Here is a 25507-nt window from a genome sequence, read left to right as displayed (position 1 = left end):
TGTCATGAAGCTTTTTTCTTCCAAGGAAAGGTGTGATGAATTCCAATAATTGGCTTAGTTTGAAATTTGGAGGTCAGGAATTCTAGTTGCTGATGAACCTCGGGTCTCCCAAGCATGTGCTGGTTGGGAACTGGCTGCACATGCGCAGTTCAGTTATTTAATGCTGTTCAGGCCCTGTGCACTTGCACAGAAGAAAAGAAGAAAAACAATGCAAAAAGGGCAGGTCAGATGACCTGAGATGGAGTGTCATTATTCAAGTGAGTGTTCCAGGGAGCAGGACACTGGAGGGGTACAGGGAGAGCTCCCAAAAGGAAGTCCCAGGCAAGGGATAAAAGATAGGGAACAGAAGTAGGTCCTGTTAAGCCAAGTTAAAAGAAAGGAGCAGCGTCATAAGCTCCAGCTTAGAGAAAGAGCTGTAGGGAGCAAACTTTAAGCGATGTGGGAACAAGAGAAGCCCTGAAGTTCCAAGAAGGCAACTGAAGGTTGGTGACTCAATTCTGTGGGCCGTTTGAGCAAAGGTACCCCTTTGGAACAGTGGTGTTCTGCTGAGCATGGCCGAAGATCTGAAATTGCAGTTGGAGGTTGAAGCATGAGTGTTCTTGGCGACCCAAGGAAAAAGAATTTTGGAAGGCGAGATTAAAACCCTGCGAGTTGGGTCATTGTTGAAGCCATCTGAGTGGGATTGACTTGGAGGGAATTCCAAGAACTTAAGAACATAAGAACTAGGAGCAGGAGTAGGGAACCCAGCCCTTTGAGCCTGCCCACCATTCAACACGATCATGGCTGATCTCATTTCGGCCTCAACTTCAATTTCCCGCCCGCTCCCCATAACCTTTCAACCCGTTACTAATTAAAAATCTGTTTATCTCCTCCTTAAATTTATTCAGCATCCCCGCATCCACCGCATTCTGAGGTAGTGAATTCCACAGATTCATGACCCTTTGAGAAAAATAATTCTTCCTCACCCCTGATTTAAATCTACCACCCCTTAGCCTAAAACTATGGCCTCTCGTTCTAGAATGCCCCATAAGGGGAAACATCCGCTCCTCGTCTACTTTGTCTATCCCCTTTAGCATCTTATAGATCTCCTCTCATCCTTCTAAATTCTAGCGAGCATAGGCCTAAACTGCTCAATCTTTCCTCATAAGATAAGCCCCACATCTCTGGAATCAATCTAGTGAGCCTCCTCTGAATTGCCTCCAAAGCAACTGCATTCTTCCTCAAGTAAGGGGACCAAAACTGTGCACTGCTCCAGATGCGGTCTCACCAATGTCTTTTACAGTTGTGACAGTACTTACCTATTTTATACTCTATTCCTTTAGCAATAAATGCCAAAATTCAATTTGCCTTTCTTATTACCTGCTGTACCTGCATACCATCTTTCAGCAATTCATGCACGAGGACACCCAGATCCCTCTGCACTAAAGAATTCTGAAGTTTCTCTCCATTTAAATAATAAGTCGCCTTTTTATTCTTCTGACCAAAATGGATAGCCTCACACTTATCTACGTTGAACTCCATCTGCCAAATTTTGGCCCATTCATCTAATCTGTCCATATCCATTTGTAAATTTCTTATTTCTTCATTGTAACTTACTTTCCCACCTATTTTGGTGTCATCTGCAAATTTAGCTATAGTACCTTCTATCCCTGAATCCAAGTCATTAAAAAGATTGTAAATAGTTTGGGCCCAAGGACCGAACCCTGTGGCACCCCACTAGTTACAGCTTGCCATCCAGAAAAAGACCCATTTATCCCAACTTTCTGCTTTCTGTTGGTCAGCCAATCATCTATCCAAGTTAATATGTTACCCCTAACTCCATGTGATCTTATCTTGTGTATTAATCTTTTGTGCGGCACCTTATCAAAAACCTTCTGGAAGTCCAGATATACCATATCTACAGTCTCCCCATTATCTACTTTGCTTGTCAAATCTTCAAAGAACCGAAGTGAGATCTTCAAAGGTGAAGATTGGAAACCCTTGTGAGAAAGTCTAACTTTCAGTGATATTGGTTGGCTCATAATGTGACAAATGTCTGGGTGGGTTGTTGAGAAATCCATGGAATATGTTTTGGTTGCATTTGTCAACTATTGTGTTGTGTGGTGTGTCTAACCACAGTTTTGCTGTTAATTCATGTACCTGGTACTTATCCTGAATAGTAGAGAATAAGATTGGCGGGGGTGGATGGGGGAATGTTGTCAATATCTTCTTATTGTAAATTGTTTGATCTTTCTGAATTTGTATAGTAATGATTATTTTAGTTTGAAGGAAGGAATCTTGTGGCTTTATTCACTTAGTAAGTGTCTTGAATCTCAAACTTCGTCTGCTTTAAACAAAACATTATTGGCCTCTAATCACTCCCCCCCGCGGCCGCACAACCCGGGGCCAGGCAAAGGATCGTAACACTTAAAATTCTATCAATCCCCATTTTGAAATTTTCAATTGTCAACCCGATTTCCGCCCCCTCCCCTGACCAACCCCCTCTTCCATCTCAATTATATTACAAACCTAATTTATGCAACCCGTTCTCATAATTTAATTCATATTTTCATCATTCTGGTGAATCTGCACTGCACCCCTTCCAAAGCCTTTGTAACATTCCTGAGGTGCAGTGCCCAGAACCGAACACAGTGCTCTAGCTGGTGTCTAACCACATTTTTGATCTGTATAGTTAAGTACAAGAATAGCCATTTCCTTAAAGCCCTTTACCCATCATTTGATGTTTTGTTTTGAATTGCAGGCCGGACCTGGTAGATATGAGTCAAGTCGCAGTTCAGAATAATGTGAGCAATTTGGAACAAGCCTTTGGTGTAGCTGAAAAACTTGGTGTCACTCGGCTGTTGGACCCTGAAGGTAAACTTGTTGGCCATTTGGTAAACACGATCTCCTGTCACTTTATTTATTTCTCTTTAAATCTCAATGTTCCTTATTATCTGGTGAATTTTATTAAGTTGCTCTATCTGTTTCTTGATGTAATCTGTGATTTCACCAAATGCAATGTGACAAATGCTCTGAATATTTCACCATAAGTTGACTCTCAAATGAAATGATGCTTACTCTTTCCTTAGATATTAATGTTCCATCCCCTGATGAGAAGTCTGTGATTACATATGTGTCATCACTGTATGATGTTTTTCCCAAAGTCCCAGAAGGCGGTGAAGGCATCAATGCAAATGTAAGGCATTGAAATGTTATTACTCATTGGATGACGATCCATTTCATCCTGAAAGTCAAAATAGATATTGCTTTTGAAGATGGTGTACCTGTTTCTTGAATTGGAATGACCTTGTTTAAACTTGTTTGGGCTTCTGCTAGGATGTTGATGTCAAGTGGATAGAATACCAGAATATGGTGAACTACCTCATTCAATGGATCAAGCATCACGTGACGGTTATGTCTGATCGGAGCTATTCGAACAATCCTGCAGAACTTAAGGTAAGACATTGCAGAATGAAAGGACTTATTGTTCCCTAAAATGTAAAGCAGAATACTGTGGTTGCTGGAAGTCTGGAATAGTCTGACTTGACATTCTAGCACTTTTGACAATTCTTTCTGAAATTTAGTTTTGGGAATGGTTGGACAATTTCTAACTTGTCAATTGTTAACCTCTTCAGGCACTTTATAACCAGTACATGCAGTTTAAAGACACAGAGATCCCACCAAAAGAGAAGGACAAAGCTAAAATAAAGCAGCTGTATAAACTTTTGGAGGTAAGTGTGTCTCAGTTAAGTTGCCTATTGCACACTTAGATTACCTCTAGTTAGCACTGCAATAGTGAAAGAGAAATGAAAATTCACAATTCATTTTGAAATAAATGAGAAAATTGAATTTGAAATCTGTTTGATCTCTGATAGGACATGCTATGTTTGTTTTTGTTCTCCCTTTCCCTCACTAGAGAAGCCTTGCATAATAATTTTGTTAAATGGCTATATTTATACTTACTTTCAATGCATTTCTATTTGGAAATCCTGGGTCAAGCATGTTGCTGAATTCTGCAGTGTATTAAAGCAGATTATACACATCATAGAAAGATTGAACAGACCTGGGTCATTTCTCTAGTAAAGAGAAGGCGGATGGGTGGCCTGCTAGAGGTCTTTAAGCTAATGAAAGGGTTAATGGAGTAGATGTAGAGAAAATATTTCAACTTGTGGTGGAGAACAAAACTAGGAGCCAAAAGATAGCCACTAACATATGCGATAGGGAATTCAGGAGAAATTTCTTGAAACTCACTACATGCGTGAGTAGTTGAGGTGAATAGCATAGATACACTAAAGAGAAGCTAAACAAATACATGAGGGCGAGAGAGGAAATAGATCGTTATGCTAATAGTGTAAGATGAGTTAGGGTGTGAAGGAGCCTGTGTGGAGCATAAACACCAGCATGGACTAGTTGGACTGTTTAAGTGTTGTAAATCCAATGTAAATATGTCATAGCCAACAGTATTGTTCAGTAAGAATGTTCACAAATGAGGCTAACTGCATAATTTGCAAGAATTGCTCCAGAATTTTGATGAGTTTGATAATTGGAGATATTTGGAGCATTTCATTATTGGCCACAGCCTGCTCATGTCTACAGTTTAAAAACAAATATATATTGAGTCCTAATTTGTCTCCTCTACTGATAGCCCCTGGTCACGAACCACTCATAGCCCAGAAGATTACCTGTTAAACACTTCCCCTCCCAAACTAATGCTGAATATCACTGGCCACTTGGCGTAATTGGAGACTGGATCTTGGTTTCTTATCTCTCATTTTAATGAGGAGGTTGTGATTGGGGCAGGGGGAAATGATTTTATGGGCTGGAAATTGATCAGTTTGTTTGCTGTGCTGTGTTTTGATCTTCTGAAGGAGTAAACTTGAAGGGGCAATGTTTACAATTCATTCTTGGGATGTGGACATCACAGGCAAGGCCAGCATTTATTGCCCTTGAGAAAGTGATGGTGAGCCACTGCAGTCCGTGTGGTGTAGATACACCCACAATGCTGTTAGTGGATGGTGGTGGGGCGCAGGAATTCCAGGATTTTGACCCAGGAAAATAATCTGCAGTTGTTTGCTGTCATTTGTCATTGAGTGTTGGTAACCCAAACATATTATATCACCATGGCAACATATTTAAAACAGAAATTTGAAAGTAATGGCTTCACAGATAAGAGAGCCAAAGAAAGCAGACTGTGAAAAGGCATTCAGTCTATCCAACTTGCACAATTATTTAGGTCCCCTTTCAGTATGGTAGTTTCATTTCCCTTGATGTTTTCTGAATGAGTCTTTATCCCTTTGTTATGCCTAGTGAATATGGGATCTATCCTTTGATTTCTTTTAAAGATAATATATGCCATCTTTTAACTCTTAGTGGCACACTCGGAGACATCTGAAAAGGACATGGAATTATCATTCTATATTAACAGTTCTTCTCCCCCACCCACCCCCCACACACTTCACCGTCACCTCCTCACCCTATCGATCAGCTATGTTATTTTAGGTAATACCCTTATGAACCTGACACTTTTTCTTTTTTCTCATTGTTCATTGGACTTTCTCCATATTTACCTGTGACTGAGACTTGCAGATACTGTTCTTTCCCCCGTACCATCTCATTCAAACTTCCCAGAGTTGGTGCCTCGCTTTGAACCATTTCCACTTTCAATTCTTTGCTTTCTGTCAGTGAAGTGACCAGCCTGGGTGATTACTACACTCACTCACACTCACTCCCTCCCTCCACAGTGCTTCATAGTGTCTGCATTACATCCTTGGATTTGACCTGTTTTAGAAACTTGTTCAGAAAATAAAAGATCTGTATTTCATCCACAACAAATACTGTTTCCTAGGTGTGGATAGAGTTCGGTCGCATTAAACTTCCTCAAGGCTATCATCCAAATGATGTGGAAAAGGAGTGGGGAAAATTAATCATCGCAATGTTAGAGAGGGAAAAGAGTTTACGGCCAGAAGTGGAAAGGTTTGTGAACATTGGGATTTGTTATGATTCAATACAGTTATTTTTTGTGTGTAATTGAGCATGGCTTATCAATTGAATTAAATCAGGTTTCTACCTCTGGCCTCCATTAGAGACACAGTGACAATATCAAGCCTGAAATTTGTGTGTGTGTGTGTGTGTGTGCCAGGATCAGTTTGTGTGTCCTGTCATTTTGTGCTGTTTAATGCTGGGGGATTCAGCATGCTTAATGTTTGATCTTTAGATGTTTGGCTAGTCACAAAAACACAATTAGGACCAGGAGCCTGCTCTGCCATTCAATACGTTAATTGCTGATCTTGGGCTTTAACTCCACTTTCCCACTCTCTCCCCATATCCCTTGATTCACTGAGACCAAAAATCTGTCTATCCCAGCCTTAAATGTATTGAGTTATGGAAGGTCCTAAACCCTCACAATCCTTTGAGTGAAGTAGTTTCTCCTCATCTCAGTTCTGAATGATCAGCCCTTCACCCTGAGACTATACCCCCATGTTTTAGACTCCCCCAACCAGGAGAAACAATCTCTCAGCATCTACCCTATCAAGCCTCTTCAGAACTTAATATGTTTCAATGAGATCACCTCTTACTCTTCTAAACTTAGAGAATATAAACCCAATTTACTTAGCGATAGGGCAGCCCTCTCATCCCAGGAACCAATCTAGTGAACCTTCACTGTACCACCTCCAATGCAATGGCAATAACAGCAACTGGATAGTAGGTAGTGGGTAGTGAAGTTTCGTTCAAGAATGTACAACAAGGTAGTTCTGAAAAATCACATACCGTTTTTCTCTTAAGTGTTCAGTCTTCCGATTCATCATGGCTTCTTTGAATTCATGTGTCCACCAAATGGTCTGAAGACATACACATTAAATCTTTCAAGTTGAACTTGAATTGTTAAAGTTTAATAGTTAAATGCACTTTATGACAAAATTGTCTCTGCCCTGATCAAATGTGTTCTATGTGGAAATTATTTTCTTTCCAGAATATACTGTCTGTTCATCTTTGTAGCTTTCTTGGTGTATTTGTAACAGAAATTCTTGTTTGCTACTCTTAAGTACCTTACCCTCGATAATATGCTTACATCTCTTGAGCTCTCTTCAGCATTAGTGATTTCATCAAATAGTGAAGAAGGGTTTTTGAACTGAAGTGGGGAATGCAAATATGAGTTTCAGATTCAAGTTCATAAATTGTAGGATAATCTTGGTAGAGAATTCAATGCAGAAAGTTGCCTTTGTGCAGAAAATTGCAAGTGAGAAAAGCATCAGCAATTAGATATTAAATATTGAAGTGAGATTTAATTGCCCTGAATTAGCCAGTTCGGCTTTTCAAACGTGATGGATAAGAACCAAGTTTGTTCCGAAAGAAAGACATGCATTTATGTAGCACTTTTCACGGCTTCAAGATGTCCCAAAGAACCAATGAATTATGAGCCAGATTGATTGAATGTCTCATCTGAATGATGGCACCTCTGATTGTGTGGCACTCCCTTTGTACTCCACTGGGAGCTTCAACCTGAATTGTATGCTGGAGCATCTGGAGTGAGAGTTCAGCCCACATCATTCTGATTGAGGCAAGAGTGCTACCGTGGCTGACACCCATTATTCTCTCAACCTGTTATTAAATGCTGCACTGAAAGTTAGGCTATTTTTGTAGTATTTTGAAGAACCAATGGGTAAATGTGCACTTAGTTGAAAGTAAAATACTGCGGATGCTGGAAATCTGAAATAAAAACAAAAAAGTGCTGGGAAACCTCAGCAAGTCTGGCAGCATCTGTGGAGAGAATAACAGAGTTAATATTTCAAGCCCATATGACCCTTCTTCAGAGCTAATGTGCAACCTTGTTTGTACTAACCGAGAAACCAATGAATCAACAGGTTGGTTCCTTGGGTGTTACAAGTTAGCTGATTTCAGACTGCATTGCAATTGACCTCAGTGCCACAGGGCTGAGGGAATGGCGAAACCAGGCATTCGCCCTGTTTTGGATACCGAATTTATTGGAGCGTGCGTGCGTGTGTGAGAGAATGTCGCACATTGCAATGCCTTCCATGGTGCAACTGTCTCTCCCTGTGTAAACTTGTAACGACGATTGGCTGCTTGTGTGAGGTATTGTAGAACTGGTCCCTACTTGTGAACAGTAATTTATTCTCATTCGCTGCCTTAATAAAAGGAAGGGAGAACATTTAATCTAAAAATAAACTAATAAATTAATGGGATGGCAGGCTGATGCTGACTAAACCATTGTGACCTGGAAATGGTTCCCTTCATCTTTATTTGATAAAGTGTGGAAGACATTTAAAAGTTGAGGATAAGCAAGCAAGAATATATGTTCCCAAAATGTCAAGAAAGCTATAAAAGTGAAGAGGCAGCACAGTCAAAGTATTGAACAATGAAGCCTTTTCATATAGAATGAGTTTGATCAGAGCAGTGACAATTTTATAGTACCTTTTCATGGTTAAACAATTTGAGTTTAATTTTAAAAGATCTTACCTGCGTGCCTTGGGATGGGTTTGGTGGGACAGTTTTAAAACCGTACCTTTCTTTCATCACTGAAAGAGAATCTTCATTGGGTCTCCATGAATTGGAAAGTTTGTTTTGTGGTTTTTGATATGGGTTGGGCAGTGAAAAGGAGCGTCCCAGAGGTATTAATAAAAAACTAAATGACACAACAAGTATGCATGCCCAGCAGCACATTCCTGATTGCTTGATCAGATTATTAAGGTCTGATTTAGTCTGCAGGTGAAGTCTTGCTTGTACTTGTACTGGTGTGGCCAGCTGCTGAGAGCATTGCTCTATGCGAGGCAACGGCATACCTGCAGAGGCTGCTCTGCTGTTTCGCTGTATTGGTGGCAGCAACCAGGTGGAGTGTTTGGTTTGACAGCTGGGTTGCTGCTGATCATGTTGAAAATGAACGAGCAGGCAATAGTCTTCAGGAGCAACGTCCCCTACTCCCTGTGCAACAGCAACAGTACCAACTCCATCGAGAGCTTCTCACCTGGCAGCTCTGGAGGGAGAACCTTTGTTAATTCCTGGACATCCTCCAGCAGTGACATGGATAGTACGAGGTATGGTTTGCATTGTCAAAGTGTGCACTGATGCATCATGTCTCCTAAACGGTACCAACACACTGTTTGACAGGCAGTGGAAACAGGTTCAGTAGTAACTTTCAGTAGGGATAAATACTTGAGAATTAAATTTGCTGGTTTATGAGGAAAGAACGGGTGGAGTGGGACTAATTCGATAGCTTTTTCTTAAAAGCTGACATGAGCATGATGGCTTAAATAGCCGTCTCTTGTGCTGTAACGGTCTATGATTGTATTGCTTTACATGAGATAAATAATATTATCAAATGTATGTCATTAACCTGTGGTATCTATTTCTGAGATGTGACTGAATACAGCTTGACAAACGCTTTGAATGGCATAGGCATGATGGGATGAATGATCTTCTGTGTTGTATTGTACCATGATTCTATGAATTCCATTCTATACTTCCCTCTTTCCCACTCCCCCCATCACCAGCACTCGCTAACTTACACTCTGATACTGTGCTTTTGTATTAAGGTTGCTGCACTTTAATTTCTATTTGCTTGCACCTATTGTCATTCCTCTTTCCTGGGTCCTGGGGTCTCAACCTTGCCTTATTGTTTCCAGAGGTGGTCCTGGCTAAAGGGACTACACTTTGTTCACATGGTTTACAACAATAGCAGAAATTTGCATTTACATAGCAATTTTATGGTAGTAAACCATCCCAGGGCACTTCACAGGAGTGTTACCTAAGCCACATAAGGAGATATTGGAACTGGTGAACAAAACAATGGATAAGAGGTTAGTTAAGGAGTGTCTTAAAGGAGGGTAGAAAGCAGAGAGGTTGAGGGAGGGAATTCCAAAGCTTAGGGCTCAGGAAGCTGAAGGCACGGCCGCCAGTGTTGGAGCAATTAAAATCAGGTTGGTCAGATGAGCATAGATATCTTGGAGGGTTATAGGGCTGGAGGAGGTTGCAGGGACAGGGAAGGGCAAGGCCATGGAGGTATTTGGAGGATGAGAAATTTAAGGATGAGAAATTTAAAATCGAAGTTCCTTAATCAGAAGTCAGTGTGGGTCAGCAAGCACAGTGGTGATGGGTAAATGGGACTTGATATGAGTAGGACATGGGCGGCAAAATTGTTTTGAATGATCTCAAGTTTACAGAGGGTGGAATGTGGAGTGTGTTAGAATAGCTAAGTTGAGAGATAACAAAGGCATGGATGAGGGTTTTGGTCGCAGCTGAGCTGAGGCAGGGACAGAGTCGAACAATGTTACAAAGGTGGAAATAGGCAGTCTTAGTGATGGTGCAGTTATGTGGACAGAAGCTATCTCAGGTCAAATCTAACATTAAGGTTGCAAACAGTTTGGTTCAGCCTAGGACAATTACCAGGGAGAGGGATGGAGTTGCTGGCCAGGGAAGGGAGCTTGTGGTTGGGTCTGAAGAATGTGGCTTCCCAATATTTCTACTCATTTCTACTCATCCTGTTCTGGCCATCAAATTAAATTTCTACTCATCCTGTTCTGGCCATCAGATAAGCAGTCTGATAATTTAGAGACATTGGAGAGATTGAGAGGGGTGGTGTGAGGTAGAGCTAGGAGTCTTCAGTACACATGTGGAAATTGTTACTGTGTTTTTGGATGATGTCGCTGAGGGGCAGTATGTGGATGACAAATATTACGGAGCCAAGGACTGATCCTTGTGGGATTCTTGCAGGTAGCTCTGTAGGAGCGGAAAGAGAAGCCATTGTAAGTGATTCTCTGATTATGACTGCACAGATAAGAATGAAAGCAGGCAAGTGAAGCCCCACCCAGCTGGACAGCATTAGAAATGTGTTGGAGGAAGATGGTGTGGCCAGCTCTGTCAAAGGTTGCACACATATTGAGAAGGATGAGGAGGGATAGTTTACCTTTGTCATGGTCACACAGGATGTCAATTTATGACTTGATAAGAGCTGTTTCAGTATTCTGGTGGGGTGAAAATCTGATTGGAGGGAATCAAGCCTGGAGTTCCAGGAAAGATGGGCATGGATTTGGGAACCGACAGGTGTTCAGATTAGAAGGACGGATGGTTTCAGGGTTGATTTTCTAAGAAGAGAGTTGATGACAGCAGATTTGAAGGTGAGAGGGGCAGTACCTGAAGAGAGAGAACCGTTAACAATATCAGCAAACATGGGGACCAGGAGAGGAAGTTGAGTGGTCAGCAGTTTAGTGGGAATGGGGTCAAGGGAGCAGAAGGTGGTGTCATGGACAAGATGAGCTCAGAGAGGGCATGATAGGAGAGAGGAGAGAAATTAGAGGAAGATGTGAGTTCAGGGCTTGGACAGGGGAACCTTGGAGGAAGATTGCCTCAGTGGGCTAGGATAAGGGAGGGAAAAGGCAGAGGCAGCTGATCAAATGGACGCAGTCTTAGTGAGAAAGAAGGCCAGGAGCTCCTTACGCTGGTATGTTGAGTGAAACAGATATACATTTATACTTGCAGTAGAGGAATTTTTCACTTTCTATTTTTGTCATTTAATGCTAATTGAAGCTGAGACTGTTAATGGTGGGAATTGCAAACTGTTTTGTCTGCATCAAGTACTCCCATGTCATGTAAAGCAATCAGATCCTCACAGTTAAGTCATTACAGTGAAGAAAGGGGCCACTTAGTACCTGTGTGAAATAAGAAAGGGACATATAAATGAATCACAACAAGCTGAGTTTTAGTCAGAGTAACAGAGGAGATCATTTTGATTGGACAATAGTGTAAAATAGGTGATATCTCACCAACCACCGTTATGCATCACTCTCCGATTTTCATTTCTGTTGAAGTCACTATAAATAAAAGTCAAGAGAAATGAATGTGCAGCTGAATTGATATCATTAATTTTACATTACAACCCGAAGTTAAAATTGTCCCTGTAGTGTGAGTTTTATTTTCACCTATTTTTCTTAAAAAAAAATTTCTCTCTCTAGACTTGAAAAGTTGCAGCAAATCGCCTGCAGACTTCAGTGTGATAGTGTGGCATGTGAAGATAAATTGTTACGAGCACGAAATTCACTCCAACTCGTAAGTAACATCCTGTTCAATCAATCTGTGTGATTTGATCGTGCAACCAGGTGTTTTGATATTGAATTCTGTGAAGGCTGCATATAACCGAGCTTCTGTTTTCAGGATGTTCAGCGGTTGGAATCGGGACTTCAGTTTCAGAATGAGCAGGAGGTTGAAGGATACCTGTTGGAATCTGAAAATCTCATCCGCCAACAGATCGTTGATGCCCAGATTCTATTTGATGGAAAGTATTATCAGGCAGACCAACTCGTTCAAAGGTAGGATCTTGGGTCTCGCAGGCAACACTGTAAAATTGCAATCAGGAATAATCCTAGAATTTCCCTGCAATTAATCTTGAACTAAAATACGAATTAGAAATTTCAGAAAATCACGTCTTGTTTTGCCTGAATATTTTTTGTTTAGTATGTTTTCTTTTAAAAGGCTTTCTCCTCTCCTCCTTGTTTGTTCCACAAGGTGCTGGCTGGCATTCAATGATCTTCCCAAAAGTCCATGAGAAAGAAAGAACAAATTTGCATTTCTATAATGCATTTAATGACATCTAAAAGTGATTTAGAGCCAATTCAGTACTTTTTGAAGTGCAGTCATTGTTGTAATGTTGGAAATCATTGCTGTTTGAGGACTAATGGAATGTAGTAACAAGCTGTTCAGTTGCTGTAATCAATGTGGCAGATTCATATCCACTTTTGGTCTGAACTTCCAGATGAGGTCGTTGGGACAAGATGTTAAAGCTCTTGCAGATCTCGCATCTAATACCCCTCCCCTCCATCCCCACCTCTGCCCCCTTAAATCCAAGAGGTACTGAGGCCAAATGTAGGGCCTCAGTTGCTGCTCCAGCTGAGATCAGTTACCTCAATAGAGAACAAACAAATTCTTTCTGAATTCTTGCATAACTTTCCTCAATGAAATTCACTCCAAATTCTAGTAGGTGTAAATTCACTGTGAAAATTTGCCATAGGTTGAGAGATCAATATTGGATTTGACAGAAGAGAAGAATTTATTTGGAGGGCAACGTTGGCGTGGGATGCATCAAAGCAACTGCTTAGTAACAAAATGGCTTTACATCTTAGTGTATGAGTGCATTTAGAGGAATGCTAGATCAGTACATGAGTGAGAAAGAAATGCAAGGTATGTCAATAGAGTTAGGGATGAAGTAAATAGATTGAGAGGAGGCTTGTGTGGAACAGAACAGCGGACATAATGGAATGGTGATTTCTGCTGTAAATTCTACACTGAGTTGATGCTAGCTGGAGACCAATTCACAGGAAGTTGTCAGCTCCATTCAGAGATGTTCCAATGATGTATGATAAAGATCTGAGTGATGTCATTCCAGAGCAATGGGAGGCATTCTTCTAAGCTGGGCATTTAGCTACATTTGTTGGGTCAGCACAAAGACTTTTTTATCCTGAACCTAACTTAGCTTCTGCTGTAAAAGATTCCCCAGTACTACCTCATAGACAAGCAGGGAAATTCTTCCCAGTTTCCTAGACCGATATCTAACCCGTAATATCATTAAAGCAGATTATCTGGTCATTATTACTCTATTGTTTGTGGGAGCTTGCTGTGCACAAATTGGCTGACAGGTTTCCTGTATTGCAACAGTGTCAACATTTCAAAAAATGGTTCTTTGGATCTAAAATGCTTGACAACCTGTGAAAAGTGCTATATTAATGTAAGTTTGTTCTTTTCTCTTTGCAGTAATTGATGCTTGCAAAGGGTTGGGAAATATTTATTTTCCCACAAGCAGCATTTCTTAAATTGATGAGCTGAAACAAGTGTCATATTGCAATATTCCTTCAATTTTAAAAATCATCTTTTAATGAGCCATTGAATTACTTTAACCTTTGTGGAAGGTAGAAAATTAGAAAATTTTAAGGCAAAATGATTAATGGGAATGAATATAAGGTGATTCTCTTTCTGCAGAGTCACAAAGCTCCGTGATGAGCTGATATCACTGAAGTCTGATTATTCATCGGTGTACAGTAAAGGACGCTCCTTATCCACAGAGCAGACCCAGCTGATGATAGCAGGGTTAAATCAGAGCCTGAATCAGAGCTTCTCCTCCGGCTTCTCCCAGGGTTTGACACCATCCTTGACTTCCAGTTTATCTCGGAGCTTGACGCCAAGCTTGACACATGGATTGACCCCAGTTCACACCCCAGGCTTGTCAATGACACTATCCTCTGGCTTAAAACCTGTCCTTACACATGGGTTCATTCAAGGCTTTGTTCCCTGTATGGACACGGACAAAATCATGACAGTGAAACTAATGCAGATCAGAAAACCATTGATGAAATCGCAAATCATTGACCCGACTCTGACAGAAGAGGAGATCAACATGAACTTTTTGCAGGACCTGTTAAATTGGGTGGAAGATGTGCAGGTAAGCAATGCAGTAAAACATTTGCTATTGGGTTTTGTTTCTTTTCAACGTCTTAATTTTTATGGCATTTGTGCTTATTTACTTTGTAATATCAGGACTTCATTAGTGTGACCAGATAGTGATTAAAATTTTTTCTGTAACTTGAACCTTTTTTAAAAAAAATTATTTTTTGAGTTAGGACTTTGACTGTAAATAATTCATCAGATTTTGCACCTGAGAATTTCCAGGAAAGTAATGTTGTTGCAACTTGTCAGAGAATTAATATTACTTGGATTGTTTCAATGGTGTGAGCTGAATTCCTAGTAACTCCCTCCTGATGTCTGGCTGGCGCCATATCTTTCAGCCAAATGGAATTGCATTTCAACAGGAGCAGATGTTCCAGCCTGTCTGCATAGCAGACGCTTTTTCAGTGTGGTTTCAGGTAGCTAGAACATTTTCCTTCTAAGACAGCAGGAATTGTCATACTGTTTTTTTTTTAAAACATAAGAAAGATCTGTATTTCTTTAACACCATGTTTTATCTCAGAGCACTGCCTAAAATCTGTATTTATATCACACCCTACTTCAGCTGTAGTGAGACAACGAAGCTAGAGATTGGCAGTAGTTGCTTTGGCAAAGAGTCTACACACTGACTGGGCTAGAAGGTCTTCCCGCAGTATGGCGAAGTTGAGTTTTAATCGCACTGGTTAAGAGGTTTCTGATTATTCGTGTTCTTTTTTTAAAACTAGGTGCAGCTTGACCGTGCTGAGTGGGGCTCTGATTTACCAAGCATCGACAGTCATTTAGAAAATCACAAAAATGTCCAGAGAGCAATTGAAGACTTTGAATCAAGCATCAGAGAAGCCAAAGCTGCTGAGGTAACTAACCTGAGAATCATATATTTTTGATTCACTCGCAACGAACTGGACTTTGTTGAAAGTAGCATTTGTCCAGTTCCTATAAATGCAGTTAATAGCTCCTTTATTTCGGTCTCATTGAAGGACTATGGTGCAAAGCATTGGCCGGGGGGAGGGGGGTAGGTGGTGGCAGGAAGGAGAGAATGGGTCTAATTGGATAGCTCTTTCAAAGAAGCATGATAGGCTGAATGGCCTCCTTCTGTGCAGTAACATTTTATGTTGTAATTCTCTGGAGTATGTCCTTAGGATGGTTAAGAAATAGTTTGTTGTCAGTGCCTCACTTTGCTCATTGCACCACCTTATTGAGTGATGAATACCATTAAAAATATCACTCTTTAAACATATCCTGGCTACTGTTTGGAAATGTTATTTAATATTTTCATGCACTTTTTTGGGGAGTAACTTTTTCTTGTCATTTTATTCCCATTTTGATTGATTTTTGGGGAGGCTGTAACTGTAAGGAAAGGTTGAGCAGGCTGGGGCTCTTTTCTCGAGAAAACACAAAGCTGGTCAGTGAGGTAATAAAGGTCATTAAGATTATAAATGGGTTTCACAGAAGGTAGTTAAGATGTTTCTACTTGTGGGGGAGACCAAAACTAGGGGCCATTAATATAATATAGTCACTAATAAATCCAACAAGGAATTCAGGACAAACTTCTTCACCAAGCGAGTGGTTGTAAAGTGGACCCCAATGCCAGCTGATAGCTGAGGAGAATAGCACAGATCCATTTAAGGGGAAGCTGGATAAATGTGTAAGGAAGCAAGGAATTGAAAGGTTGATAGGGTTTGATTAATTAGAATGGGAGAGACTCGTGTGAGTCATAAACACTAGCATGGACCAGTTGGGTTGAATGGCCTGTTGCTGTACTACACCTGGCTTTCAACTTCTACCTGAGCTGGTTGGCTAACTCCTCCTTTCTTGGCTGCCACCTATGTACCTAGAGCCGAGCAGAAGGAGGCATCAGAGACTCCGCAGGGAGGACTCCAACCTCTGCTGTAGAAAAAGAAATAAACCACTGGACCCTCCATGCTTGTTCAAGCCTGTACAAGTCATGGCAGATCTGTATCTTAACTTCATCTAACTGTATTGCTTCCATAACCCTTGATATCCTTGCCTAACAAAAAGCTATCAATCTCAGTTTTGAAATTTGACACCCCTCTGTGTGAAGAGGTGCTTCCTGGCATCACCCCTGATTGACTAACTCTAACTTAAGATTATGCCCCCTTGTTCTGGACTCTCCACCAGAGGAAATCGTTTCTTTCTATATAATTTACCATTCCTTTAATCACCTCAAACAACTCAATTAGATCATCCCTTATTTTTCTGTATCCAAGGGAATACAAACTTAGTCGGTACAATGCTCTGTCATTACTTAAACATTTTATCCCGGGTATCATTCTGGTAAATCTGCTTTCCACCCACTTCAATGCCAATATAATCTTGCTGAGTTGCGATGCCCAGAACTGAACACAGTCACTTCTGATGAGGTCTAACCAGAGACACAACTGTACAATTTCTATTCTGCCCCCCCACCTTAAAATAAAGGCCAGCATTTTATTAGCTTTTTTCAATTTTTTTTTTACCCGTCTGTGTAGTGATCCTGAAAATTTTGGTAAGGGGATGAAGCTGGGCCTTTTGCTGAGGACCTGATCAAATGTACTCTTCAATCATCAAATCAAATATAATTTTGTTTTAAATTGTTACCTTCCTCTTGCAGCTATAACGTGAAGATTTTCTTCTTTTAATAGGGACAGATGACCCCACCTCTATGTGAGAGTTATTCAGAGAAGCTAAACACACTGGAGAGTCAGTACATCAAGCTCTTGGTGAGATCATGTTGCTGCTTCCATCTTCAAGCCTGTACAGGTGTTACCGTGTATATTCCGAATGACTCGTTTTGATTGTGAATTTTTTTTCTCCTCCTTTCTAAATCTGAAGGCCACTTCCAGGGATCGAGCCTCGCACCTTGACAACCTGCAGAATTTTGTGACCAGAGCCACCAATGAGCTTATCTGGCTGAATGAGAAGGAGGAGGAGGAGGTGGCTTATGACTGGAGTGACAGGAACTCCAGCATGTTGAGAAAGAAAGAATATCATGCTGTATGTAACAGTTGGGGTGAAACTAATGGCTTGCAGTTAATTATTCGAAGGGTACCTTACCAAAAGAAGCGTTTAAAAATTTCCCAACCTCACATAAAAATAAAAGAGAAACTTTGCATGACCCCAGGATGTCCCAGAATGCTTCACTGCCAATGAAGTTCTTTTGCAGCGTGGTCACTGCTATAATGTCGGACATACAGCAGCTAATTTATGCCGAGCAAGATCCCAGAAACAGCAATGTGATAATGAGCAAATCATCGTTTGATTTTTAAGCGATACTGGTTGAGGGATAAATATAGGCTAGGACACTGGGGAGAAGTTCTTTCAAAATAGTGCCATGGGGCCTTTTATGACCGCCTGAGGGGGCTGACAGCGCCTTCATTTTAATGTTTCATTTTAATGACGGTGCAGCACTCCCTTTGGAGTGGCAATTCAACCCACAACTTTCTGACTCTGTTGCAAGAGCACTATCCACTGAGCTGATACCATGCAACAATTGAAAATAGAATTGGTTAACTGTAAACCAATGTCTGCTGTTCTGTGGATGATTTGGAATTTTTTTTTCTCTGGGCTTCAACTCCTGAATTCTTATTTTTTTTCTTGCCCTCACCGTTTGTGATAGGATTTGATGCGACAGCTTGAAGAAAAAGATGTAGTCATGAGATCGGTCCAGGAGATGGCAGACCAGCTCCTCCTAAATCGTCATCCTGCTCGACCCACCGTCGAGGTAAGTGCAGTGAACTTATTCCAGTGTTGTCCTCTTGCGGGGCTTTGGTCAGCTGTTTATTCCACTGCTGGTGCGACATTATGTATGAAGCTTAATAATGGTGCTCATATTAATCCCTTTCAGAGGTGAGACTGAATTTCTTGTCTTTTATTTCCTCAGGCTTTCAAAGCTGCTATGCAAACACAGTGGAGCTGGATTCTACAGCTCTGCTACTGCGTTGAAAAACATTTGAAAGAAAATACAGCATATTTCGAGGTATCTGTCTGATTGGTTCTATCTGAGTTGATAGAAGAGTCCTTGTAGAATGCTATGTGCAGTCTCTCTAATTGCCCTTGTTTTTTTTTTCCACCTCTAGTTTTACAATGATGCCAAAGAATCTATGGATTACTTGAAAAACCTGCAGGAGACAATAAAGAGGAAGTACAATTGTGACAAATCCAGCAGCCTCGTGAGGCTAGAGGACCTGGTTCAGGATTCCATGGTAAAACTCAAACTGACACAGGGGGGGCAGGTTTCAAAGCTCAGTTTGGGAATTGGAGCAGGAAAGGATTGCCTCCAGCAGGTTTTTCAATAGAAATTTGTTTAATGAAGGGCATTTCACAATAAATACGTTAACAGCATAAACAAGAAATCTCCAAGTATGAGGTAGTCCCAGCTGTTTGTAGGATTCTAAAGGGACTTTAGATCATGTAATCCATGACAAGCTGTTTCACCTTGTCCAGAACAGTAGAACGAGAGGATTTGGCCTGCGCATGATAGGGGGCTATTCAAAACCAGTCTGCATTAATAGTATTTCAGTGAGCAAGTGGCCAATCAATGGAATAGGCTGCTGAGTGAGATGGTGAACCAATTAATATGGATTCATACAAATGCAAATGGATAGATTTCTTTCAGGTGAGTTAGTTACAGTGTATGAGTAATTTGACACATGTGGTCCATGCTTGGGCAGAACAGGTGACTTTCGACCTTTGGTTCCCAAAGCTCTCCACCAATAGGGGTTTTCCTCACCTCATGTCTCAATCTGTCGTAGACTCATTGACAGAGATTGATTGCTGAGATTAGTCAACAACTCCATTATCGCTTTGTCAAGTGGCTACTAGGATGGTAGAAGGCAAACTAGATGAACCCTGGTAGTCTCTGCTTAGCAATTTGATGACCTTGAACTAGTTCTTTGCTAACTTAATGAGAGGCAGAGGGTTATAACAAATGTAAGTTTCATCAGAAATTGTATACTTGTGTGTTGGAGCGAGAGGCTAGTGTTTTATGTTGGCAAATAACCATGAATGTGTTGGATCATACTCTATGATTTGTTTGAACTATTTGAAAGTAATAGGTTGAGCTGTGAGATTGTATATTGAGTGGTGAATGAACTCTAAGATGCAGTTGCTACCTTTGAAGTACTTTGATTTCTCCATTGACATGTTTCTGAGATGTTAGATCAAATAAACAAATTGCGTGAAAGTTTCTTTTTATTCCTAATTCTTTGAGTTGAAAATATTTTGTTTTGGATGAGTTAATTGAAGTGATACGCTAATGCAGCCCTGCAAATTCCCTCTGCTTTTGATGAGAACACCTCACAGGACTAACCCTTTTGCTTCAGTGCCGGTGCCTTTGGGTTGTTCACTTCTGCTTTCTACCACTGGAAAATAAGAGGCCCCTCTACGGGTTTATTGGAGCTGCTCTCAGCACTTAGTGAGAGCCCTTTGTTAAAGCTGCAGTCTGTGCAGCCTTGCCTCTGCCATGGTCCCTTGCACTCCCTTGATCTCTGGTGAGAGAAAGCGGACCAATCCAATAGGTGAGGAAGCTGTGGTGAAAACTATTAATATCATAGGTTGTTGCATGTGTCCCATGCGATGAGCTTGTCACTGGTAAAGATTTTGGCACAAGGCTTGTGATAGACAATCTATCAGCTCAATTGTGCAGTGCTGTTGGCCCTTGTTACTGTACAATGGAATCTAGACAAAGCGCTCGATTGCTGTTGGTGCTGTAAAGTATAGGCTATACAAGCTGTTGCAGGCAAATGTACGAGGTGTCCATTAGGGTTGGGTTATTTTTTCTAAAGGTGTCTGTGCTTGTCCAATTTGTTTGAAGAACATTTCTATTCTTTAATGCATTTCAGGATGAAAAAGAACAACTTCTTCAGTATAGGAGTAACATAGCTGGCCTCATGAGCCGGGCGAAGAACATTGTGCAACTCAAACCCAGGAACCCTGAAAACCCCACAAGGATCTCTATCCCCATCAAAGCCATCTGTGACTACAAACAAATTGAGGTTGGACATCAAGTATTGGAGGAGATGTTTTATTAAAACTGGGGGCCATAAATATAAAATACTCACCAAGAAACCCATTAGAGAATGCAGGAGAAACCTTTTTACTCAGAGTGGTGAGAACATGGAGCTCACCACCACAATGATTAGTTGAGGTGAACAACATGATTACATTTAAGGAAAAGCTGAATAAACATGTGAGAGAAAAAGGAATTGAAGGATATGCTGAAAGGGTGAGATGAAAAAAGGTGGGCGGAGGCTCATGTGGAGCATAAACACCAGTGTGGACAAGTTGGGGTGTTTCTGTGCTATATATTCTATGTAATTATAAACATGACTGATTTATGAATAGGTAGGTTAGTGTAGGGCTTGTGGTGTTGAATTGACAATCCCACCATGTCAAGGCATGAAACTGAGTTCCATAAATCTGGTAATTCTATGAACACTGAAGCACCCAGATTGTCCTAAAACCCACTAGAGAGTCCAGCCCCTCCTCCCACACCCAGTCTCCCTACACATGAACATAACCCCATACTAAATGGTTGACTGGTCTATGCCATCTGAAGTGATCTGGCAAAACCTATTGATTGAATTCACTCCCTCAGAATCTCTGCTTTGTCACCTCTCTAGAACCTCCAGAAGACCCCCCCTCTTTGACTAGACTTTTACCTTTGAATATCTTTCTTCTTTTCTCCACACTTGCCTTCAATCTGTACCCAGTGTCCTGAAAATGCTCTGGGGCTTATTTTTTGTATGTAATGAGCACTAAGGAAATACAAGTTGTGTCCATGAATTTGTCATAAATTGAGAATTTAAAACTTTCCGTTGAGACTTTTAGGACTTATTGACTGAATTACGCCATGAATAAACAAAAAATGATTACAGTGAATTTATAGAGAATCTCAACATTTACTCACCTTTAAATGCACAAAGCACAAACCAGGCATTATTTTATGCCTGATCGAGTCGAGCGAGCGTGCGCCCGCCCGTAGGACATAAAATGCTGCCCAATGTGTTGTATAGGTTATAACTATCTGGAAAAGCTCAATAGGCTAGGACTCTTTTCTCAACAAAGGTTGAGGGGTGACGTGATCGAGATCTTTAATGTTATACTCGGATTCAAGAGGATCAATGTAAAGAAGATGCTTCCACTGTGGGGAAGGCCAAGATAAAAGGCCATAAATATAAGATAACCATGAATAAATCCAAAAGGGAATTCAGGAGAAACCCCTTCACCCAGAGAGTGGAGAGAATATGGAACTCGCTACCACAGGAGGAATTGGGGTGTATAACAAAGATGCATTTAAGCGGCAGCTGGGAAAGTCCATGAAGCAGAAAGGAATAGAAGGTTATGTTGATAGTGTGAGATGAAGTTAGATGGGAGCATCCTTGTATGAGGTGGATCATTCGAGCTGAATGGCCTGTTTCTGTGCTGTGATTTTGATGTAATTGTACTGCGTCCATTGCCAGGATAATTAAGGATTTTAGAACTGACTTGTTGTTACCATTGGGTCTCAAGACTAGTAACGGCTTAACTTTTACTCTGTATGATGAGGACTTTCAAGACAAATCCTGATCTGTTGCCCCTCTTCTGAAGGGAAGTTGATGCGGACATCTCATGAATTCTATTCATCCAGCAGTGCTACTGAGATTGAGTGCTGACAGGAGCGATAGTGTAATGGAGAACAATAGACTGATAATTTAAACCACCTGAGTCCAAGCCTATCCTCATACAGCTTGAAATAATGGGGGGAAAGTATATTGCACCTGTATTTTTTTTTGTTGGATCTCACAGCACAGGAAGAGTCCATTCAGCCCATCATACCTGTGCTGGCTCTTTTAAAGAGCGACCCTATTAGTCCTGCTCCTCTGCTGTCTCCCTATAGCCTTGTAATTTTTTCCCTTTCGATTATAAATTCAAACCCCTTTTGAAAGTTATTATTGAATCTGTTTCTATCACCCTTTGACTTTCTTTGGAAGAGTATCATTTTTGATTGATTTTCTCTGATGTCAACAGAATTTTTTTGTGGCAAGGTGCCAAATCTCCAACTAGCAACCCAGGTGAAAAATCACAAGCATTAAGAAAAAAACATTTGTTCTTTCTATTTTCTTTTGTACAAGTTTGATGATTATCTGCATTCTTCCAATTCTAGCCTTTTGGGCATCCCTAATTTTAATTGCTTCACCATTGGTGACTGTGCCTTCAGCCACCCAGACCTTAAGGTCTGGAATTCCCTCCCTACACCTGTCTGCCTCATTACCTCTCTTTCCTCCTTTAAAACACTCCTTAAAGCCTACATTTTTAACCACACTTTGGTCACCTGTCCCAATATCGCCCTATGTGGCTCAGTGTCAAATTTTATTTGATAACATTCTTGTACAGCTTGGGATGATTTTACTACATGGAATCTGCTACATATAACAAAAGTTCTTGATTTTGTCAATATTCATAATTTCTCCCAACTGTGTGAGTGAACTGAGAGTTTGGAGAATTTCCAAAAGATGTATAAAATGTGAGGGGCCTAGCTAGAGTGGCCTATTTACTTTAGCAGAGAGGTCAGTGACTAAGAGGCACATATTTAAAGTGATTGGTAGAAGGATTAGAGGGGAGATGAGGAAAGCTTTTGTTCACCCAGGTGGTTGAAGGTGTTTGGAACTCTCTGCCTGAAGGGGTAATAGAGGCAGAAACCTGCAAGTCACTTAAAAGGTGTCTGGATGTGCACCTGAAATGCCGTAGCCTGCAGGGCTGCAGACCAAATGCTGGAAAGTGGGATTCGGCTGGGTGGCTTGTTTTTTGGCTGGTGCAGGCACGATAGGCCATGTGGCCTCTTTCCGTGTGGTAAAGTTTCTTTGATTTCCAAACTAATTGTGTTCTTTCCACACTAATTGTATTCTTTAACAGATAACGATCTACAAGGATGATGAATGTGTGTTGGAGAACAGCTCACATCGAGCCAAGTGGAAGGTCATCAGTCCCACGGGAAATGAGGCCATGGTTCCTTCGGTTTGCTTTTCAGTTCCTCCTCCAAACAAGGAAGCCATCGAGATGGCAAGCAGGTAGTAAGGAGGCGTGTCTGTGTGTGTGCCTGTGTGTCTGTGTGTTTGTGACCTTCTTTTATATGGCTGCATATAATGACAGTGCAATTTCCAGTCAAAAGGTAGATGATTGGAAAATCAATCACACCTGGAGATTGCACTGCTGTAAGGGACCGGGAGTATAACCATCTTCCAATCCATGCATTTATCAGGGGACATTGCTACAGTTTTGGTCAAGAGTTCTGTTTGCAGTTTGTAGGTAGGCTTTTTAAATAGACTTTAAATAGAATTTGTTCGCTGTTTGCTGTAAATTCTCCCATAAGTCCTATCCTACTTCCCATTCATCAGCTGATGGTGATATTTTTTAATTCCCTGAAGTGAGCAACCAAGATTTAAAAAAACCAAGTCGCTTTACAGAAGGACAGCAGCAAGGTGAAGAAGCACAGTGGATAGATGAAGAATGATTAGGTGGTGCTGAGTTTGGATTGTATAAACATGTAGGAGAAGGGGAGACTCAGAGTGACTAATATCAACAACTGAAAAGGGCATTAGAAGGATGGTTTCCAGCGTCAAAATGGGGTCGTTAATCATAATTGCTTTGTTAATGCTAACACACTCCTTGCTGCCAGTTTGAAGGGCCTATATCTAGATGGCTGAGCCACTTACTTGTTTCAGGTGGTTGGGCCCTGGAACATTGGATGCTGATTGCTATTTTAGGCAAGAGCCAGTTGGAGCTGCAGCCCATGCACTATCCTCTTAGTGAGATATTAGCAAGACACCCCTAGGAAGTGCATCTTAAATCATGTTCATGGAGCCAGAAAGAGCAAGAAAGGTCTACAAGAATGAGCCGCTGCAATTGCAAACCCCACTCCTTTCTCCCCTAAATGGTCAACTATCAAATCTGTACGTAATTGACAGCTTTCTGACTTTATTTAAATAGCCTCAGCCTCAAAGTAGCCCTAGCTCCTCTTATTTTTCCCAGTTGCAACTAGTCTTGTGTTGTCTCACAGTCCTTCCATTATGCAGTTTTTATTGATTACGTTTTCAAATTTAACAGTCAAATTATGCTCTGGCCAATTTTTTCTCCAATAGTTTGATGGAACTAGCTAATAAGACTAGGTTATGATGAGCATTATCCTATTTCATTTGTGTTTTGCTGCACCAAAGTACTAAAAATACATGCATTACATTTATAACCCATAAAAATACAGAAATAAAGCAATATTTTGTCTGCTGTTTGTTCATTCTCCAGCCTGACCAGCTGAAGATTTGATTTTGGGTGTACTGTGGGGATCTGCTTTTAGTAGTCCTCCCATCTTTTGGCTCATTCGGATGAGATGTAGAGCCTTGTCTGCCTTCTCAATTGAATGCCTGAGATCCCACTGCACTACTTTAAAGCAGGACAGGGAGTTCTCCCCTGTGTCTTTAGCAATATTAATCCCTCCCCCAACATCAGTAAAACTGATTATCGGGTCATTAACCCCCTTGCTGTTTCCGTGCGCATTAGCTGCTGCATTTCCTACATGACAACAGTGACCACACTTCAAAAATGTTTCGTTAGCTGTGAAGTACTTGGGGATCATCCTGCGGATGTGAAAGATGCTATAGAAGCACGAGTTCTACTATAAAAACCCAAAGATCCGTTTTTGCATGGGGAAGTAGGCCACCTTGTGGTCTGACTGAAGACTGTGCAAACTCGCCAATGAAATCCCACTCACCATTTCAGAACACAAGAAGTAGGAGCCGGAGTAGACCACACAGGCCATCGAGCCTGCTCCATCATTCAGTTTCATCATGACTGATCTTGGGCCTCAAATCCACTTTCCTGCCTGCTCCCCATATCCCTTGATTCATTGAGAGACCAAAAATTTGTCTCTATCTCAGTCTTAAGTATCATCAATGATCGAGCATCCACAAGTCTGGGGTAGAGAATTCCAAAGATTCACAAACCTTTAAGTGAAGAAATTTCTCCTTATAGTCCTAAATGATCAGCCCCTTATCCTGAGACTGCGCCCCCTTGTTCTAGATTCCTCTGTCAAGCCGCCTCATAATCTTGTATA

At 41.0% G+C, this 25507-nt stretch overlaps 1 protein-coding gene across 4 annotated transcripts in view; it reads left to right on the top strand.

Annotated features, from left to right (window-relative positions):
- dst (dystonin) overlaps positions 1-25507 on the top strand; it is a 576136-nt gene that overhangs the window by 248825 nt on the left and 301804 nt on the right. For all 4 annotated transcript variants that reach the window (XM_041188904.1, XM_041188906.1, XM_041188907.1 and 1 more), the window contains 16 exons: positions 2741-2853; positions 3069-3175; positions 3316-3435; positions 3615-3710; positions 5825-5952; positions 11943-12036; positions 12142-12296; positions 13960-14419; positions 15147-15275; positions 17064-17141; positions 17254-17415; positions 18038-18142; positions 18302-18397; positions 18498-18623; positions 20262-20414; positions 23314-23468. In XM_041188904.1, the coding sequence (XP_041044838.1) occupies positions 2741-2853; positions 3069-3175; positions 3316-3435; positions 3615-3710; positions 5825-5952; positions 11943-12036; positions 12142-12296; positions 13960-14419; positions 15147-15275; positions 17064-17141; positions 17254-17415; positions 18038-18142; positions 18302-18397; positions 18498-18623; positions 20262-20414; positions 23314-23468 (2277 nt within the window). The remainder of the gene's footprint in view (positions 1-2740; positions 2854-3068; positions 3176-3315; positions 3436-3614; positions 3711-5824; positions 5953-11942; positions 12037-12141; positions 12297-13959; positions 14420-15146; positions 15276-17063; positions 17142-17253; positions 17416-18037; positions 18143-18301; positions 18398-18497; positions 18624-20261; positions 20415-23313; positions 23469-25507) is intronic.

The sequence above is a fragment of the Carcharodon carcharias genome, chromosome 5, assembly GCF_017639515.1.
Source record: "Carcharodon carcharias isolate sCarCar2 chromosome 5, sCarCar2.pri, whole genome shotgun sequence".
In the NCBI taxonomy this organism is placed as follows: domain Eukaryota; kingdom Metazoa; phylum Chordata; class Chondrichthyes; order Lamniformes; family Lamnidae; genus Carcharodon; species Carcharodon carcharias.
The sequence above is the reverse complement of the archived record's forward strand: the minus strand, read 5'-3'. Positions and strand labels throughout refer to the sequence as shown.